The 22,154-nt window shown below is 37.1% G+C and overlaps 1 protein-coding gene across 2 annotated transcripts in view; it reads left to right on the top strand.

The window, feature by feature from the left end:
* Window positions 1–22,154, top strand: part of LOC118787916 (leucine zipper protein 2-like) — a 126,881-nt gene that overhangs the window by 60,816 nt on the left and 43,911 nt on the right. For both annotated transcript variants that reach the window (XM_036543683.1, XM_036543682.1), the window contains exons 2-4: window positions 8,486–8,603; window positions 13,845–13,915; window positions 18,204–18,285. In XM_036543683.1, the coding sequence (XP_036399576.1) occupies window positions 8,486–8,603; window positions 13,845–13,915; window positions 18,204–18,285 (271 nt within the window). The remainder of the gene's footprint in view (window positions 1–8,485; window positions 8,604–13,844; window positions 13,916–18,203; window positions 18,286–22,154) is intronic.

Here is a 22,154-nt window from a genome sequence, read left to right as displayed (position 1 = left end):
ACACCAATGTAAAACTGGATGAGATAAGTCAGTACATAAATATAAAGAGTCTCTGAGGCTGAATCCATTTCCAAGGAAAGAATGAGTAATTTATCCAAAATGTTGTTTTTTTTTTAAAACTGTATTTTTTTTACAGTATCCCAGGTCATTTTAATGTGAACATAGTTAAACACTTCAAATGATAAATAATTAAAACACAAATGCATAAATACTCTACACAATGAAGGAATGAAATCAGGCATTGCTTTCACAATGAAAATAGATAAGTATGGATAAATATGTTGCCATTTTATAAGGATTTTTGTGCTGCTTGGATTTCATTCCTGTTTTAGTGTGACCACATTTATGTATGTAACATAAGGTTCATATGAAAATGACATATAAGCTTTAAGTCAAACTGATACAAAGGTCAGTGTGACTTTGAAAGATGTTCTGTGTAAATTGTGTCTGCATCCAGATAATATTGATGAAGGGACAACAGCGGAAGGTCTCAGACAAGCATATCCATGATAGTGTATTAGCTTGCAAAAACCATTCCCTCCAGACACTTTTCTGTACTAAAGAGGCAGTAAACTTTTATGTAGAGAAGTCTAGACAGCTCAGACAGTGTCACTGAATAGAGGGTACCTTCCCTGACACAGCTGTGGCAGTGGTTTGGAGTGTGACAGAGCATGAAACATCTCCATCGACAAGGAACGAAAATTTACATGGCAGCAGGGGAAGACAGCAAATTCACTGATAGACATATGACACATTTCTGCTCCCAGGGCTTTACCAGTTTGAGGTTTTCCCCTCAGAAACAAAATGTCAATTTTATTTTAAGATTAAAGACTGAAAATTTGTCAGTTTTCTGTAAAGTTTTATTATTATTTTATTTAGTCTCACAGAGTGTAAGATGGAGTCAAATGTATAGAGTTAAATGTGCTCGCATTGCATTTTCTGGGTTAATAGAGTGGAATTAATAAGATTATATGCATGGTGGAAAATGGTGTCAGCTGCCTTGTGGAAAAATACATTATTCATTTAATATGCTAAATAATTACCATTTTATAAATTATTGAAATGAATACATTCTAAAAATGTCATACAATTAAATTACAAATTATTTGACTAAGTTGTTTGTCGACAGAAAATGTATGAAACTCTTCTGATAATGAAAATTAAATGGTATATACGCTGCTCTGTAAACTCTAAATCTAGATATCGAATTTGTAAGGGCATTTTAGGGGATAAATTATTCTTAAAAATTATCTACCTTTTACAGTGTGTTCTGATGATATTCTACCCAATTTCCAAATGTTTTATTTGTGCTTGAATTGCTTGACATTATTGCCATATTTTTCATAGATATTAATAAGTTGTTCTTAGGTGTTAGTTGAAATCTGTTAATAAAAGTCTTGAAGGACACAATGGCAAACGCCTGCGCAAGTGTCATCAAGCTTTGTAATTAATTAACTTTGTCAGATAAATAAATATCAACAAACTGAAAAATTTGTTTGCATGGACACTATTACCATTAGCACTGAAACTTTTTGTAGACCAGCCTTTGCAGTGTAGACCAGCTGCCAGCTCCCTGTCTGGCCCCAATAATTCTGACCAATTGCACTATATACCTCTGCAGGGCTGTGGACATCCAACCAAGAACACTGATCTGAAAACTCAAATTTTATAATATCTATAAGGTATCATTCACTATCTTTGAGCTCAGTTGATTCTAATTTGGTGAGATGTACAAGGCTTGCAGGAGTTAGGTCACATTGCGCTTAAATGTGGTTGTAGGTTTGCCTCATTTACATTACATTACATTTATTCATTTTGGCAGATGCTTTTATTCAAAGTGACTTACAAGTGAGGTAGAGTACAACACAAGCAAAAAACCATAAGGAGTCAACAATATTAGAAGTGCTGCATGACCAGGTTTCAATGCTTGGCCAGACACGGCCGATATTTATAATTATTTATAAACAGAATGTATATGAGCAAATAGTAGTCAATCCTACAGCTAGCCTTGCTCACAAATTATTGCTGGGCAGTTCAGTATTTTTTTTTTTTTTTGTTTCAGTACAAAAACCTGTACACTGGTTAATTCAGTTTTTTTTCCACTATGTATAATATATAGTTTGTTCAGTGGATGACTGCTTTTTGTTTAGTTCATTTAATCAATAGTCTTTCAGTCTGATTCATTCTCTGATCCCCAGGTGACTCACTGGCTGATGACAAAGTGCAGGTCAGGTGAGAGAATCAAATAAAGTATTTTAAAAATAGTTTGATTGCATTCATGATCATCAATCAAACATCAGCTGGCTAGATAGCTATGTAGCTGGATATACTGCAGTAAAATGTTTTGCATAGCTAGCAGGCTGAATAGAAGTAGTGGTAATACATACTTACATTTAGGTCAGTGAGCATCAGCTTGAAACCTAAGGCACCTTAGTGTTGAAGTATTTCAACAACCCAGACAAAAACCTCTCTAATTAGTTACTTTAGCACTCGTGTTAATTGTGGTAGTTTGCTACTGGCTGGACTGTACCTTAAGTTGTCACATTTATACCTAGAGGTAGGAATAAACAGAAGGGCTACAAATTGCTGCATTGGTCAAGCTTGTCTTTAGGAGATAGAAAGAAGCAAAGGCAAAGGGGTCACTTTCCAATTCAACTGAAAGTTGATGAAATACCAATATCCTCGTAATTTTGAGGACTGAATTGATTCAGGTTAGAGACTTAGGTTAGGTCAGGTTAGGCTTTCTTCAAGTTATTTAAAAAAATATTGTCATGTTGTAGGAACTGAAAAATCAACTATCCATTGTTACGTTCATTAAATTGTTCACTAAAGCCACTAATTCATTACATAGGGCCAAGCACAGAGCAACTTAAAAATTGATGAATCAACATTGAAACTCACAAGCTGAACACAAATCCAACATGAATAACGCTAGCCCTTTTTTTGCCCTCTTACAAATAACCATCTGCTTTAAGTATTAAGAGTTTTCATGTTGAATTCATGGGTCATTCAAAGTTTACCAGATTCTGTGTGAGACTTATAATTGCATACACTGAATTACTGCATTAAAAATGATACATTTGTCAAATGTTTCAAGTACAGAAAACCTCTTGCTTGGATATAAAAGCTTGTACACAACAACACTACACTACAAATGACCTCAGTTTTGTCAGAGCTCCAAACAACATCCTATACTCTGATGGAAAGGTTATTATATAAAATATCTGTGGTCATAACAGATGACATTTAAATAGCACACAGAGACCAGATTAAAGGAGTCCACAAAAAGAACAAACAATTATATGGCTAGTGTCTCAGTTTGCCTCTACAAATTGAAAAATTACCATCCAACCCTCCGCTTCACCTGCATTTATAAGATTTATCAGCCATTACTGAAACCACATTGACAGTTCATAACCATTTTGTCTGGTCCTAATGATTTTCAGAGCTGTAAAAATAGATTCTAATTCATGTCAGAAACACCACCAGCAACACAATAGCCTCTTCAGTCCTGATCATTTGTAGTCGACCAGAGCCCCTAAACATGATGTACTCGTTCAGTTGCAGGTGTTCAGTTGTCATGCTCGAAGGAATGTATGAATTTCTATACAAGTCTCAAGATGTCTCCATATTAAAACTGTATTTATTCACATCTACTATGGTCATTCTATTACCCCTTACACTGTACCGCTGGACCTGGGCTAACACAAGCTGTAGCCAAATTTGGCAGACCCTGCACTTTGCTTTGGCAGACCATGTGATTGCTTTCTGGTTGCATTACAACAAGCACTACAGCAGGTGACAAAACACTGAATGCTGGTGTCAGTCAGGTTATTTATCTTTTATACAGGGAAGGATACACAAAATCTGATTAAACCTGGTGTTGTATGTTTTTTTTTTTTTTTTTTATATGTCTCTTAATGGTTTAATTTTACAGCAGTGCTAATAGCCCCATTGAAAATATAAATTCTCATGTTGTTTGTTTAGGGTAAAGCCAGTAAAATAAATATATGAACCCAAAGTGCCTTTCTACACATTGACTCTGTGTGGAGTAAAGCGTTATAGCTTAATCTTTTTTTAGTCATTTTCACCAGCCCTAGCTCAGCAATACTCTAGTACATGCTGTAATGTAAAAACAGGGGGGCTGAGGTCAGAGCCAGTGTTTTCCACAGGAGTGGCACAGACATAACAGGATGCTATGAGAGACATCCATAATAAAAAGGAAGTATTGTCTGTCAGTGGTCTCCTAGTTTTAAGCCCTTATTTCTTTCTAGGCCCTTTGCTCTGTCCAGAGACAGGAAATAATAATGAGGAAATGGGTGGTGTCCTTTTGAGGAATATGTGGGACCTCTGGCAAATAAATGCTGGTAAAGAATGATTGGGAGGGTGTTTGTCAGATAAATTATTACCGTCACAAGCTCGTCTCCCTCTCAGAATGGCCATAACAACACCGGGGTTAGTACAGGTCACAATGTAATGACATATTTGTTATTTTTTGGCAGTAATGACCAATTTGTTCTTGATTGTGCAGCTCACTAAGTATACATTTCATTTCATTTGGATTTAGCAGCAGACTATTTAAATATGAGCAAGGAATTGCTTCTGTGAGGTTTGTAATGTACTGTGAACTTTTTCGGTGCTGGCACAGCTCTGAAATTATGAGGCTTATTTGTTCACTGCTGTGGATGAATCAGTTCCTTTGAGTAATGAATTAATAAGACACTGACTCTGGAGAGCTTTTCTTATATGTGCTTGATAAATTTAGCAAAAAGCATGTCAGCTCATATGTGGGGCATGTATTGTATCATACAACATTTATTTCCCAAGTGATATCACATACTATCATTGATTTATGTTTATGGCTTGCTTTCAAGGGAGCTCAGACTAATATGATGTCTGAGATGTACTTTTGTGTGATGCACTGCAGGACATTTGTAGTAAGCCTGCATCTCCTTGTAACTTCAGATTAAATTGAATCTGACTGAGAACCATGTTCACATAAAACAGCGGACACATCCTATTGCAAGAGCTTGGTTGTAGATTGGTAATACATTTTGGCTGCGTTACACTGTACTGTCACAAAAGTAACAACAGTTGCAAAACTGTTTGTTGGATGCATCTGGGCTGTGTTTTTTTCCCTCCCAACAGCAAGTCACATAATCTAATTCCACTGTGTCTTTTATGGCTCAGATGCTGTACAAACGTCAGTTGAAACTGATCATGTTCACCTCTTGGGCCCTGTTTAAGTAGCAATGAAGCAGCTATCAACTGCAAACACAAACCCCTGGCACTAATATTAAAAGGGCTCATCAAAATCAAGATTGCTGCTTAAGTGGCATGAATGCAGGTGGTATGAAGCATAAATGGTCTGGGATTACCTCTTCAATTAGTAAAGGGTGTGCCTGCATATTGGCCAATCAGGAAGCCTGCCAATTTACTTTCAAGAGAGCCTTTTCCCCAGTGCCAAGGTGCATTTTTACACATCTCATGTTTGTAGAACTAAGACTTGAGTCCATCCTGTTTTGTGTTATAGCAGTGATATGTAAACTACTTAATATTTGAAATGCATTAAAATAAACATAAAAAATAAAATGCATAAGAGAGTTAAAAGTAAAAACTGAACTACATTATAACTGAGAAAACCTGAATTAATTAATTATTTTGACATTCATTTTTGGAAATATGAAACCTTTCCTCAACAATTCATCATGGAATGGGCCGGACATATATCTTTGTCAGAGTATATCTTCAGTTTGAAAGAATCCACACCCCAAAAGTAATGGTCTTACCCTGTCCTGCTCACTCCAGTCAAGTGCTAAAAAAAAAGGTATAAAGTAGAACAAGAAGAACTCTTTCCACATTCTTGCTGTCCCAAAATAATGCTAATAATGTGATGTTTTTGCATGAAATAAATAGTGCCCCTCATCAGTCACCCCAAAAGGACTCTACAATATAAAAATAGAGATATTAAATGTCAACATTCATTGCATGTCAGAATCTGTTTTGCGTTATGTGAAAGACATGGTCTTTGTCTGGTCTCTTTATAGTCTTTGTCATACACCAACATACAGCTCTAGTTGTAACAAATGCACCCAGGAAAAACTGGTAATTGATTGATAGCTGCTTGAAGCCGAGGACAGTTACACATTGGAAGCAGACTAAAAGCAATAAACTGCATAGTATAACATTATTCAAGTCACTGGTAGCATAGTCCTTTCTATTCCAAATAATTTTGACTCTTAGAAGAAATTTCCAATCTATATCCACTTGCCATCACCATTGTTTGCCAGTTAATATGCTTTTATGAGCATTTAACCTGTTTTTAAGGTTATATGCTACCTGCTCTACTCAGTGACAAATGCTTAAAAAACAGTTTTGTAAGCATTTGTCAAAGTCTGTGTTCCATAAATGTCCTGGATATTAAGTAAAAGACAGAAATTTATGGTGAAAAATGATTTATCACACAATGGCATTATGTGAATACTAATTTGGCCATGATATCTCTTAGACACTTATCTGCTGGAATTCCTCAAAGAGATTTGTTGCTGGCATGGAAAAAGGCAAGAAGCATTTATTCATCTTATTTTTGTTAACAATTTTCTTGGAGGCATAAGTTATTTAGTTAAGATCAATTTGTTTTGATTCCACTTTTTCCATACATCTGCGTTTGCCACGCCTTTCAGTAATTTAGCCAGGTAAATATCCGCGCTGGAATTACGGAAGGGAGTTGTGGTCAAACTTGATAATATGATTAATTTGCGTTTAAACATTAACGCATTAAAGTTTCCAGATTAATTGCGAACAAGCGTTAATGCGTTAACGTTGACAGTCCCAGTTTGTATTCACGTTGTCACACGGAAGTGACGACTCTCTGTCGACCAATCAATGGATGGCAGTGGGTGTGGCTCCATCCTTTACAAACCGTACCACCGTGCTTGGTACCCCAACAGAAGGGTACCAAAAACCAGTACGATACGGTACGCTTATTTTAGTACGGTTCGCAACTTTTGGTGATGGAAACACAAATAATTGCGCACCGTACTGCACCAAACTGTACTGTACTGCTTGGTGGAAAAGCACCATTATTCAATCTGGTTCTGGTAAATGGCACCAGTGATTGTCCATCCTACACCTCAATCTCCACTGACAGGAGAAAGGAAGAAATATGCACTGATGTTATAATTAGCTGTTTCTTGTGAAGACGTGTTATGTCTCTCTGAAACCTCAGGTCCTTGCGCATTTTGGAAAACCATACATATCTGGAAAGAATAACAAAGTAGGGCATGACAAGGGAATCGTAGATGATGACATACCCTACCCTTTGTTCAACAGTCCTAGATGACGGCAAACCCTTTGTTTAACCACTATAACCATTACCATCAGGTTAAAGGATCAAAGAACCTTTTTATGAGAGCACAGATGGAACATGAATTGCAATAATATTATTTTAAAAATTATTTTCTACCTAAAATAGAACATCTGTAATTAAAGCACACTGATAATCTATTATATTATGTTTTTGCATGGTCATATTGCTCATACTGTTCACAAATACTGAATTTTATTGTATAAAGTTATATTTGCTGGCACATAAACCAAGTAAAAAATATAAACTTTTACAACTATATAGAAAAAAATATGAATAACTTGTTTCAAGTACAAGCGGAAAAATGTCATTTTACTTTTTCATGTGAATGGGAGAAATGAAAACATTCTACGTAATCAACTATTTTTCCAATAATGATATTTCAATATTTTTTTTAACATTCTGATTGAATTATATATCATGTAGCTAAGTTTGTTAGTGCATGCAGTTGCTCCTTCATGACATGGCCTCTAATGTAAATATATTGGTCACCTCTGTATAGCTATTACACAGCAAGAATTACAGTGTTGTGCAAAATATCCCAGAAAAAAAAAAAAAAAAACAATTTATATGCAGCAATAATGTGTCCACAAAACCATCTTTATTCAAGATCACATATCACCAGTGTATTTTATCCTGATCAAAAGCTAGCGTGTAAAGACCCCTTATTTTGCTCAAACTTTATGTGTTTATCTTGAGTTTAACTCTTTCATACTACCAGTAAAGATGCATTTTTGTTGAGGTAACTGCTCGGTTTATCCAGAAAGATAATGGATCTCTAATCAATTGTGAGAATGCAAACAATGTTTTAATGCTAAATGTACAGCAGTTGGTGCAGTGCAGTAAAGTTCTCCCGAAATTGGCAGTAATTCATTTACATTAAGAATGACAGGATTCAGAAACAGTAACGGGTAGGTATAACAATCGGTTTTGATCTCTATATCATTGAGCCATAATTATCCCTCCTTTATCCCAGCTTGTTATCATATAACACATGAAATCACTCTCCAGTCAACAATTTTAGCTTTGCCAGATATAGCCATGGATACAGATTGATTTGTTCAGGTGGCAGCGTACATGAATGGATGAATATCTATCTTCTCTGTTTCTGTGACTTAGACAGAGCTATGAGGGACTGGAGCAGAAGCTGAAGGAGGTGTTCACGGAGAGGGCCGGAATCCTGCGTCAACTATCCAAAACATCAAAGGAGCTGGACAGCATGAAAGGCAACCTTCAGGTCTGGGGTTTCACGGTCCATCCTAGGGAGGGTTGTGGGAGGGGACGTATACACCTGAGGGACAGATATATATTTTTTTGTTATTCATCTGTATTTCTTTTCCAAAAGATCATAGACATTTTATATGTCACATCCTCTTTCACATAATTTGGTCTTTCACATTATGGTAGAGTGCTGGTTGAGGGAGGGGATCATCTGTTTCGTCATTTATGTGTTATTTTCCACATGAGAGTTTAGGAAATACTATCTTTATGGCTAGAAAACTTGGTCTGACGGGCAAACATTTCCAAAAAAATTATGCACACTATATCTAGACATTATTTTTACTTATGTGTTTTTTTTTGTTCAACGAGAAACAAACAGGCATTTTGACTTGCTTTCACAGAACTGTCCCAAACATGAAACATAAATTGCAATAGATTGGCCACTTCATACTCCCGGCTTAGAGCTTGGAAGCAGCCATGTGCTTGGGTCTCTATAAATATTTTGGGAAAACAATACTGAACTGTGCAATGATTCTGAATGCCAAATTTAATATGCCAAATCTATGTCTGGGCAGAGGCTTGGCTGGCAGTGGGTACACATGCAAACATATATTAGTCATTCATTCTCTCATTGTGCATTTTGGCTCATGCGCCAGTATGTGTTTGATATTTTAAATTTAATTTATCATGGCATATGTCTTGGGTCAATTTTTAACAGTTTTGCTGCATGTAAAATCTTACTGTTGAACAGTTGTCCCAGCTTTCAAGTTATGTAATTTTACATTTTTGTTGGTATTCTCACTGTATGCATCAAATCATCATAGATATTTAACTCTGATTTTTAACTTGCATCAAGCAACTTATAAGTCATTCCCATCTTTAAGGCATTTTTATTATTCTATTTATCCTGCTTATTCAAAGGTTGGTTCAAAATCAGAATCCATCCATTGTATTCTAGCGCTTTTGACAGTACATGCATTTTGAATAAAACTCTTTCAGTCTTTACATTTGCACTTGCAAAACATCAGAAAGGGACATTCACCATTTTGCACAATTGAATGAAATTAAATCTCCATGTCAAAACACACTTGCTTATACTGGCCACTGTCAATCACTAGCAAGCCAACATTAGGTTGCTTATTGCTTATTTTAGCCTGGGAAAAGGTATTTTAATTTCAATTAAAATATTATCTCTTCGTTCCCCAGACCACAAAACTTTCAAAGCAAAAACAGATTCAAAGTCCATTGTCTAAACTTTCTACCTGGACTTGTTTTGTTCAGTGTCAATTCTGACTTCAATACAGTATTCAGAAAAATGTCACTAAAATGTTACTAGTAGTAATAACCAACAGAAAAGGTTGTTGTTTTATGAAACAACAACTCATTGACCAATAATATATTCTCTATCTTTAATTTGTGTGAAGAACTCGCTTTGTATTTTTTATAATTTTTTTTATGATAAAGTTTGTCCTCTGCTCTCAGACCTATGTTGATACTGTATTTTTGTTATTCATCATAATTAGGAGGAAAATATAACATCTGTACTTTTGGACAAAATGTTCCAGTGCACAAAATTCTTGTCCTATGAGGCTGTGTAGATTCTTTTTCATTGCACATAAACAATTGTCTCAGAGAAACCTTTGAAGGTCATATACAGATTGATGTACAAATTTTGTAATGTTGTTTGATTCTGTTCTTTTTTGTCTCTTATGCAATGATTGAATTTCATCTCAAAAGACAATTTTTCCTCAGTCATGAAATTTAGATGAAGAAAAATGATTTTTAACAATGTAGTGGCTGCCACTGCAACAGAAAATGTAATAGAAAGTCCTTTTTGGAAAATGGCATTCATAAATTACTTTTTCATCTACATTTCTTTAACCTTTAGCCTTTGGAAACCTCAGCTGAAATTCAAGCGTGCCATTTGAAATAGGTATTGGATATATGCTTATGAATATAACCCACATTGATATAGAGAAACAATTAGCTAATACAGGTTAAGAAGAAAATGGCTTCATTGGTTGTTAACGGCAGTGTCACTAATGCACACATAATGGAATGCATGTTCAACCACAATACCAACATAGAGTATTCAGTCCCCTTTAAACTCTTTCTAACACATATAATCCACTATTACTTTTTCAGCGACATTTACACAATATTAGGGATTAGAATTCAATTAAATTTTTAAATGTGTGAGTTGTTTGTCAGCTTCCTGCAGTAGTAGGAATGAAAACCAAAAAAGCATTGTTTCATAAATTGATAAAACAGAGTAATTTGAAATGATTTTATCACTTTATGATGTAAGGTTTGCACAAACCAAAGAACACATTTTTAAATAGAAAGAAAACTATACAGTTAAACTACAGCTCTATGCCTGCCGGGCACTGTAGACAGATAGCAGGAAAGAAAAAACTTGATATGAATGGGTTAAATGGTCCAAGACAGGATGAAAGTTAAAGAACAACCCAAAAACTGGTAGGATTGATTTTTATTTTAATACACAAATTTACAAAAAATAGTGTTTTTAAAATATTTTCTCATAGAGTTAATGTTTCATACAGTTAATTACAGTTAGTTTAGCTGTGGGCCTCTCTCTCCAGATATTCTGCTTTTGCAGTATTACCCCATGTCAGATGCCCTGCAGTGTCTCTGTTGGAGCCCTCCTGTAATAAATCAGACCAGTGGTCATTTGGGAACTTGTTCAGGCCATGTTTCCTGTGGACAGCTGGCCAAAATGAGGGCTGACAACATTGTGGCGGACGGGTAGTTGCAAATGAGCCTTGATCTCTTTTGTCTTGGGTGACAATGTCCCCTGGGCTTCTTGCCAGGATCTTGTGCCTCCCTGGCCCAGAGAAGTGACACTGGGGAACAGATCTGTTGTGAAATAATAGTAGACATTAACCTTTGGGGGTGAGGCAATCAGCTGTGTATTAAACAGATTAGCTTTTTGAGAGTGATTTATTTGCCAGAGTTTGAGTTGGCCCACACATTGGAATGAGTGATCAAAATGACACTTCCCTCAGCTGACCTCAAAGACTTGAGAGCATTGGCTGTGGAGATGATTGTGACCATTTTTAACTGTTGCCTTGTTTGGGCCCTCATTGTTATGAGGGTCCAAATAAAGAAAATTGGGCTTAGAAATTGAGCTTAGAAAAAGAAATACGGTAAGTTATCATTACAGGTTAGAACTAGAGGGGCTACGAAAAAATGTGATGCCAGTCTGGGCTATACATGTAGGTACCACTATAGGAATTAAACGGTGCGCTAGTACAGTGCACTCATTTAAGTTGAGTGACAAATTAATGGGTGAAATGAACATTTATGTTCTATACTATGTGTTGCTCTTTTTTTTCAGAAATGTTCACTTTTGCATTGCGACAGTAGGAAACTGGAACAACAGTTAGCTAGCTTGCCAGTGCCAGTTGAATGAACAGTTAGCTAGCTTGCCAGTGCCAGTTGAATGAACTTAATATCTGGATGGCATGATCTTGCTAGCTAGCTTATTATTCCAATGGAAGTTAGTGAGATTCTGTAGCTAGCTATCTTGTTAGCTAGACATTGAAATGAACTATTTGGATTGCATGATCTCAATAACAGTAATCAGGTAAAAGGTAATTGGTTGAGTTGGTTAAGACACTTGTTTTGAGCACAAGCTGAGCCCTACAGCCCAAGGTTTTGCAAGTCACAGGGTAGGCTGTGTCATTGGCTGACAAAGTCATTGGCCGGCAGCTGTGGCAGAAAACGGCTTCATTCCACTGAAGGTAGAGTGCAAATCACTCGCCACAGTCACAGTTCACTGAATTGGATGTTAAAATTTTGGAAAACAAACAAACAAAGAAAAAAACACTCATTGGTCACACAGGTTGACAAGGCCAATATGTTCATATAAATAACCAAGAGTAATAAGGGTAACTGGCATCACCAAGGAGTCATCATCCGAGAGGAAAAAGAAAAAGGTTGTTGTTGCAGGGTCTTGTATATAATGCACTGCACACAGAATTATGTCTGACGGTAGTGTTGGCCTGTGACAGCCTCCGGTATAAAGAATTATAATAATCTTTTAGAAATCACATGGGTGAACTTAATTTGTTACAGAAGAATATTTACATTCACTGATTGGATGATACCTGTTTTACACACAGATTTTCATGGACAAGCCATATACTATATACTATATAAAAAGCTTCCAGTGGATGTGTAGTTAAGGGATAACATATATGTTTATGGAGAGTGAGAGCAGGATTTTCTACTGTCATGTTTTCTGGATTGCAATTAGCAAGCAATTATATATTTTCTTTTATGCCTCAAAGATATTGCTCACATAACATAAAATGTCTACCCTATCCAGACACAGAAGTTATAGTTACTCCAGCAGGAGATGTTTTACTGTGCAAATTACTTCTACCTCGAGACTACTACTTCTACCTTTGAACAAATTTTCGACCAGGAATGTCTATAATGTTGGCTGTTGTGTCTAATTGCAGGAAAGTCTATTTATTCTTAAGCAATGGGAAAAGTAGCCATTCACTTGCATTGATCTTTAGGAAATAATTTAATGTTACTTTAACTTGAAGGAGGGGTAATATAGTAAGTATAATTCTGAAAACACTACACAGTTCTGCACGGCACTAATTCTATGAAACATAAGCAAGATATTTGAGGGATATTACATATTTATGTTAAGAGATAGGGAGAAGGTCTTAATGACCATCCATATAAAATTAAGAACACCACACCTTTTCATTGGACATTGTTTTTTTTTTTTTTTTTTTTTTAAACCAAGCTGACAAATATTATTCAACTGATGGGCAAGTGCAGGTTTAATTCCAACAATTATCCCATGGTCAAAGTGACTTAAATCAGACTTCCTACCCATTCTGATGTTTGGTCTGAACCGAAACTGAACCTCTTGACTATGTCTGATTTTATGCATTGATTTGCTGCCAGATGATTGACAGACATTTGCATCAACGAGCAGGTGTACAGGTGTACCTAATAAAGTTTGTGTGTGTATATATATATATATAAATAATGGTAAAAAATAGTGGTAAAAACATGTAGTGGCCCTTCTTAAAAATAGACAATATTGGCTCTATACTTTATTTTGAGTTCAGTTCAAGTGTCACTGAACACTTTGATGCACCTTTTTATATTTCTGTGCATGACTAGTGAGTGTCCAATAATACAGCTTGCACTTTGGCTGAAGTGCCACAAGCTCTCTTGAGGATGAAAACACTCTCCCTCTCTCTTCTAGTCTCTGAAAAATGGTGAGATGGTACCAAAGAAGGATGTCCAGAGAATCCTGGAACTGAGCCAGAAGCAAAGGTAAATCTGTTTAGTTCAGCCCTCCTTTCATTTCTTTTGGAGTCTTTTCGTTTGTGCTGAGGGATAGAAGCTCTTTAAAAGCCACTCTGCTGTTACCTGGCTGCAAAATGTCTATTTTTTTCAGCAGCCTGATGGGTCCCATTGCAGGCACTCAAATAGAGAACACTGACGCAAAGGCAAGGCAATCCTCTCCTGCCCCAAAAGCTTTGCTTTGAATACCCAGTATGTGTGATTGGGGACTTCAGCACAGTAGAGATGTAAAAACATACAATTCTCTGTCTCCAGGGTACAGTTTTACAGTCTTCTCCCAGTCTGTCTGTTTTGCACATAGTGATTAGCACCACACTGTGACATATACAGTAATGTGCAAAGATATATATTATAGCATGACAATTGTCACACTATATTTGGAATTTGTATCAGTTTTGCATTCAGTCTGGTGAAATTCAACAGCAAATATCTAGCCATTTCTCCATAATTTTGACCCAGATTATATACAACTGTGACCGTGACAATGAACAAATTGTGATCACAGCTGCAAAAATAGATGCAGTCATTGAAATACTTATATATATATATATATATATATATATATAATATTTTTAGTGGATTAAAGGAAATAACTATGTAAATGTTGGGATGTTGGGTTACATTATGTACTTACATAAATTTTAGTAAGTGTTAGTGTAAGTGTTAAGCTGTCACTTACTTGAAAGTAGCTAGAGTCATGACTACCTGACTGAAAATCACTGTGAATTAAAATTGTCATTCAGAGGTAAATAATTGGACCCCTAATAATCCAAGTAAAAACAATAGGGTTCCAGCACCTTCGGTGCTTGGAATAATAAATATAGCTGCAAGCAGCAGTTCCGGGGTCCAAGCACACATAAGCTAATAATCTCATATCTTTTGTTGCTAGCATTAAACTTGAATATATAAGCAGTTTTGTGAATGAAAAGGTGTGGAGATGATTCCTGATGGTTATGACAGACCTAGTGGCATTGCTTATGACAGGGGAGCTAACCTTTATTTATAATTCTGTCCCATACCCAACAAATGTGAAACTTTCAATTAGCTAATTCTGTCAGGGCTCAGGCGCGGACCACGAGAACTCCAGAATCCAGGCGTTTATAAACAGAATCGTAGAACAAGCGGGCAGTCCAAAACAGGCAGGGTCAAAATATCAGGAAGGCAGTCCAAACACAGTCAGGAATCAAAGCCGGGGACAGGCAGGGTCAAACCAGGTAGTCAGGACGATCAGGTGAACAAGGCAGGACAGCAGGCAGGAGCAAGGTCGAAGAGCAGGCAGGGTCAATTCAGGGAACAGCGATCAGGCAGAAAACACGGCGGGAACGAGACAGGCAAAAACACACTGCAACGAACTGGCAACAAGACAGAGACAAGCAGGGTAGATATAGGGCTGGGCTGATGAGGAGATGGGAAGCAGGTGTGTAAGCAGGCAGGAGGGGATGATTGGGTGGGCAGAGACAGGGCGGAGAGTGGGGCAGGGCTAGAGCACAAGGAAAACAAAAGCACATGGACAGGGAAAAACAAAACACAATGGCTAGGGGGCGGGAGCACTGACAAATTCAGAGTTTTCATGTGCTAAATGTGATTGAATTTGACACAGAATAAAATATTAACAGTATATTACAGTACTAATATACTAACAGCATATTAACAGTACTAGGATGCGGCCATACCAGTGTCCTAGTTAGCTAGCTACAGTTGTACACCTCACAAATGGCACACAGAAAGAATTGCTATAAAGCAACATGAGTCACATAAATTATAGACATACATCAGTTATAAAAGAAAATAAAAATTCTCCTAACAGACTGGAACATAAGATGGCTCCATCTTCACCGAACAACCCAAGACAAATTAAATAATTTCCATCAGACAGATTTTCAATATAACCTGAGTGTGGTAACTTTAATGGCTTGAAAAAAATCACATTGAGAAATAAGTAAAACAAATCCTTACTGCAAAAGGTCTCACTGAAAAAAGGTGTACTCTTGTGTGCTGTTATACTGTGTAAATTCCTAATTCCACAAGATTCCAACTAATGAGGTTATGCACCAAACAAAAGGATATGTTCCAAATACTTATGCCCTGACCAAATAAAGGCTCATTAAACATGTGTACAAAATACATTATTAAATCAGTAAGAGAACCTTTTACATTAATGTGTAATTATTAAGTGTAATTGCAAGTTTATTTACTGTATGTTGTACTGTTCATATGCACATTCATTGTGGCTCAGTCACAAACCGCTAATATTATTTTAGTTTTCTGTGTTTACTGTCCTTGAGCGACCTTGGCAGAATGTTCCAGAGGAAAGGTGTCTGGTAACTAAAAGATCAATTATGCTCATAAATATCAATGAGCATAGACATCCAAAAGAGCCAACTTACAATGTGTTCTGTTTGATTAAAGATTTGCCTTTACAGTCAGTGTCTCCTGCTGTATGTCTAGAGCTGCCACCATTCCCAGGTCTTGTGACAGCTGGAGGGTCTGTCATTTTCTGTTGTGTGTTCCCTGACAGTGCTCTTCTTGGCTGATACAGAGTCAACCCATTGTAGAGTTCACTTAGAAAAGAAAGGCATGCTGGATTTAGTCATATTTATTCTGCTAAGATGGTCATGTGACATGTCCTTCAAAATAAATCCCACATAAATCCACACTATCAAGAACCTTGAGGGCTAACAGACAGGCATTACACTTCTCAGCTCAGGTAGAGGGGAAGTGGGGACGGGATTATTTACTGCCACAGTTCTAAGCAGTAGGGAAAGAGGAAGATTAATTAAGGAGGAACTGACATACTTTTCAGTGGACTTAAAAAATAAATAAATAAATGAGCAAACCGCGGATCCTCAAAGACAAGGATTTTTATTTTCTTGGCGTCCAGCTTAAAGTGACTTCTGGGTGTGAATACAGTTCTGAAGTGTTCTGTCACTACTCACTACCTTTTATGTAAACTGAGGGGCAATGTTGAAATAACTGCTTGTGTTATTGCTTAGGAGATACATTCATTCCTCAGGATCACAAACTGTGCCATCATTTCAGACAAGGTCACACAAAATATAAATGCTTTGTAACATAAAAAGTCCAACATATGAAAACTAAACAATCCACTGCAGTAATAGTGATATAATCAAAATATTACAGTAACAGAAAAATAGGTTAGGAAAGGAAAATATAGTAAATCGGGTAAGTGGTAACTACTAAACCCTAGGAAGAAAATAAGACCATGGAAAAAAGCATAAGGTTGAGAGTATCAGATATCCCATGCCCATTCCTATTTCCAATAGATCAAATTAATCTATAATTGCGGTGCTGTTACACTTCATTGCCTTGCATTCAAGGCTTAAACTATTTCTATTCGCTGCCAGATGGAAATGATTCCTGTATTTTAGCCAACTTTAAATAAAAGACTTGCCCTAGCCCTGGTTGCAGTACTGTAGTGCTCCCAATGATATGTGATTTCACATTAAACTGAGCTACAGTGGCCTTAGAAAAGGGTCAGGATAAAGTCAATGTCACGAAATGTCATAGCAATAGATTACTTTGCAACTGGGAGTGTAAAGTGTAAAGTAAAAGTTACTATTTTTGCTACCAACCAAGGGAGGCAAGGACTGTCAGGGATATTATAAGCGTTCCCTTCTCTTGCACTAAATTTGTGTAAATAAATGTTGCCAAAAACTGGTCTTTTTATTTTTTGGTCTGATAAGCATCCCAGCTGTGAAAACATTCCTAACGACCATACCACATATTGGTTTGCTTGATCACCTTATCTTGTCAATTGTACTTAACCAACGTATGGTTTGCTGTACAATTGAACTTCAGTTGGAGTGGGGAAAAAAGAGATGCAGCTACATGCATATTGAGAATCGGTTTATTTTGTTTTATGTTGGTTAAGTTATTGCAAGTAGGCTATAAGAGTTTCTGATGCTTTCATGTTTGCAAGCTTGCTCTCTAACAGTTTCTGGACTTTGGTTAGATTTACCTTAGGGACTAAGTGAAAATTCACTTTTTTTCATTTACTGTATGCTGTTCCTGGTGGGGATTGACAATTGAAACAGTTGAAAATGAACAACACCCCCCCCCCCCCCCCAAAGTCAGAGCGGTTCGCTTGTTACTGTTTCAATGAGTCACAAGGGGCTCTTGTCCTGATGGGCTAGCTTAAAATGTGACTTATGGCGTCAGTAGGGAAACCTCTGTAGACAACTCAACAACCCAGTCAACACTGTCTAACTGGGTTTTTCCTGAACCTTTCCTCTCGCAGGGAGGAGATGAAGTCGCTCCAGGCAGCCCTACAGAAACAGCTGGATGAGGCTACAGAGAGAGCAGAGAAGCAGCAGGCCACGGTGAGTGAAAGACATCTTCTACTCTCTTTTTTCCCTCTCACCTTGGGCCTCAAATGTAACCAGAGCACTAGCTGCATTTATGTATTTTTAACAATAAATATGAAATACAACAAATTGCTTCTTTTACCTGTATTTCTGGAACCAGCAGCATTTCAGAAACAACTTGAGCCTGAATAGGTAATGGCTGCTGTTTTGGCAAAATTAGGGACTATTTCAAAAGTGTAAAACAACTCTTGTGGAAAAAAGACCTTGTTTGATGTGAAGACTTGGGGGGCACTTTGATGAGGCTACAAAAGAGTCAGCTTATTACAGAAAAAAAGAAACTTAAAGAATAATATCTCACAGCTAAGTGTCGGTATTCAGTAATGACTTTCTATATGCAGTTTAAAAAAGGCATTTATGGGGGATACATGTGAAAATAACAGACTTGTACACCTACATTCTCTTAACTGGGGTTCACCTCTGTCAGTGTCTGTGCTTTACCTTGAGGCCTCTTCCTAAACTGATTGATATTTGTATGAGCAGAAAATGAAATCTTGTTAACTACATCATCTGAATAACAAAAGCTGGAACACACAAACAAAAAACTACGGTATGGACTTGTTATAACATAACCTATCAATCTTAACTCTGTTTCCTCTCTAGCTGTGATCTCCAAAATATGCCAAGCCTAGACCACCAATCATAACAGGAAACTGTCATTATCACAATTAAATTATGTATGATATACCAACCCTTTGATCCATCCTAATGAAAACAGTTATGCCAATGAATGAGAGAAACATTGCCAGAAACAACTGAATGAGGCTGTGATGTCAGGCTGAGGATTGTGATGACAGCTGTCATGCAAGTAGATAAAACTGGTTTTACTTTGCTGATGAGCTAGCTAGCTAACTACCATTTAAATAATTCACTTATATTCTGTACTTGTGATGATCAAAAAATTATATTTGCTGTGCAACACAACATGGCTCATCTTCTCCCTAGCAAATACTTGTTAATTGTAGTGGTAATACAAAAGGTCCAAACTCATGGCCTATTGCAACATGTGAATGCCAGGGATGGTACCTCACCTGGCTAATAGCCTGGTGTTAATAGTGAACCCTACACTTGGTAGGCGGTATATTTGCATGGGTTAGGTCCATATGCTGTGTAATAGAATAAACAAAAAATCTTTCATAGATTTTCTCCCACGCCTCCACCCACACCAGAAGTAACAATCAGTCCTTTGACGTATTTGCTTCATTTAAAACAATTTAATCCACTGCAAAACACCTGTTGATTACTTAATCAGTTTGCTGTACATAAAACTGCTTAATCTTCTACGAAACACCAGTTGATACCTTAATAAGCAGCAATTATAGCAATACAGCAGTTATGACAGCAATTATATGTAATTTTTTTTAAATGAGGTTGCCAGCTTGATCACTGAGATTGCTACCTTGTTTTTCCCTCATTCTGTTATGTTAGTTAGCATCCAGGTAATAGCGGTCATGGTGGGTGCTGCCCAATTGCTGAAAGTGACTAGGTAATTATTTATTGCAGATTACAAACGTCAGTCACTGGGAGAGGTGTTGTTTTTCTTATATAATATGTAATTCCCACACTTTGTTTTAATTAAGGCAATATGATTGCGCAAGTGGGAGGATGGTGTAAGCCAGCATGATAGCTAGTGATTTTGGCTGTGGTTTTTGGATCTCAGCACGCATCTACATACAGCCTTAGCAATCCTCACTGGAAGATGTAGCAGAAGCTATTTAATTGACCAATTTTTCACTTTTATGAGCTCTTAAATTCCTCCCATTTATTAACCAAATCCCCAGTTGAAAAACATCATATCCCAATTTGTTCCCCAGTGACACCCCCCCCCCCCCCTTCCCCCATTTTCTTTCTTCTAACCACAGGATACCCTATCAATGGGGAGTGTTCATCCATCCTGCAAGGTTTATACAAATTGCTGAAGTTCTTTTTTTGAAAATATGACATCATAGAGGGTGCATACAGCACATAATTCTCATGTTGGAGTCTTTGAGGCATAATCCTAGTCCCTGCAATTCTTTTGTTATTAACAAGTGCTATTTTATTGATGGATAAACTTTGAACCCTTAATTGACAGTTGGGAGACTGAGGGACTTTTCTAAACTAAGCCTACGGTTGTTGATGTTAAGTAGCACATAAATTGATATCTGCTGAAATGAGAGCAGTTCTCCAATTCTTTAATCATACATTGATGGGGACATTTACATCTGACTCACTAACATTTAATTTTTGACAGAGAGAAATTTCATGAATGCTAAAAGAGAAGATTGGATAGATGCTCTGCACTTACATTTTCATGTTGTCATATACCTGCTTTGCTGCCTAGCTCCTGTGATTGTGTCATTTCGTCTTTACTTCTTTTATAGGCATTATTCTCCAAGCTATCAAACAGTGGTTGAGCTGGTTAAGGTGCTTGCAGCCTGTGTCCCACAGCTCATTCCCAGATTGGGTTTGGGTGATGTCGTTTGCCACCAATGACTGGGAGTCCATAGCAATTGTGCGGAACAGTTGGTGGGGGCAGAGGCATCAGCAAGGATCTGCTCAGCTTGCCAGAGTTGTAGCTTCTAGTGGCCAGTCAGGTTCCTACGAGTCACTCAGATTTCATCAGAGGAAATGTGCTTATCCTCCACTTGGCATTTGCTTCCCTGTGGTGCACTATGGAACTTGTAGTGCAAAAAATAGCCTTCAGCTGTGTCCAAGGGTATCAGAGGATTGTATTTGTCTTGCATAATATGTGCATAGTATGGATAGAGATGAGCCTACAACAGTACAATTAATGATTCCAAATCAGACTGGATGAAAAAGCATAGGTATACACATACACATATGTGTATGTGTAAATATATACACACACAATGCAGGTGCGCACACACACACACACACACACACACACACACACACAATTCATTACCTCAGGAGGAAATTATTCACAGCAGATAGGGGAAAGCAGGGGAAAAGCTTTTAGTATGGCTTTGTATTGCACCACACTCCAGGATGCAGACAAAGGAGGCTTTCTAATTTCTCTGTGGCACTGAATAGAAAACGCACTGAAATGAGAAAGGGAAAAAAAAGTGAATCACAGGAGTAAATTAGGCCTGCACTAACACAAGACATTATTTTCCCACCATGAACTTTTTAACACGATGTGACACTAATTACATATTTCCTCACACAGCACTCTGCACTCAGCTCTGACAAGACTGTTCACAGGCTATTTTTGCTTCAATGGTCAAATTATTCTAACTGATTTCTAATGCAAAATAAACAATTCAGAAGCATAAAAACATACACGTTTTGTGCAGAATAATAGAAAATAATGTTTCTTTTTGTTGCCAACTATGAATTGTTATGAGCCGTTTCAATGGACTGCAGCACAAATGACTGGCATCACACCTGCTTCAATACCAAGCGACACCTTGAGCCCAGGAGTTCAAAAACGTGCTTTTGTGAAAAACAGCTGATTGACAATTCAGCAAATATGAAGTTCCATAAAATTAAAATATAAAGATCACTATTGATATGATTCAGTATAGTGGTACTTGGCTACTGGCCAAGGTTTGTGAACCCCTCATCTGGACATCATCAATATGGAAAAGAAAGGGAGGAGATGGGGTGGAGGATGGATGCCGTGAACAGCTGACATGGAAAGGAAGTTATAAGTTGAAATTTTATAATTGTGGGTGGGACTGATATAGTCCTAGATTGATGTCTAGGTTTAGTTCATTGTGTAGGGGTTGTCTGAAAATTCTCCTGATTTTTTCAAGCCTAGATGCTCCTCTACATTAATTATAAAAAAATCCAAAATGTTCCAAAACTCTTCACCACTGTAA

This window comes from Megalops cyprinoides, chromosome 13, assembly GCF_013368585.1.
Source record: "Megalops cyprinoides isolate fMegCyp1 chromosome 13, fMegCyp1.pri, whole genome shotgun sequence".
In the NCBI taxonomy this organism is placed as follows: domain Eukaryota; kingdom Metazoa; phylum Chordata; class Actinopteri; order Elopiformes; family Megalopidae; genus Megalops; species Megalops cyprinoides.
Note: the sequence above shows the minus strand (reverse complement) of the source record. Positions and strands in the feature narration are given on the sequence as shown.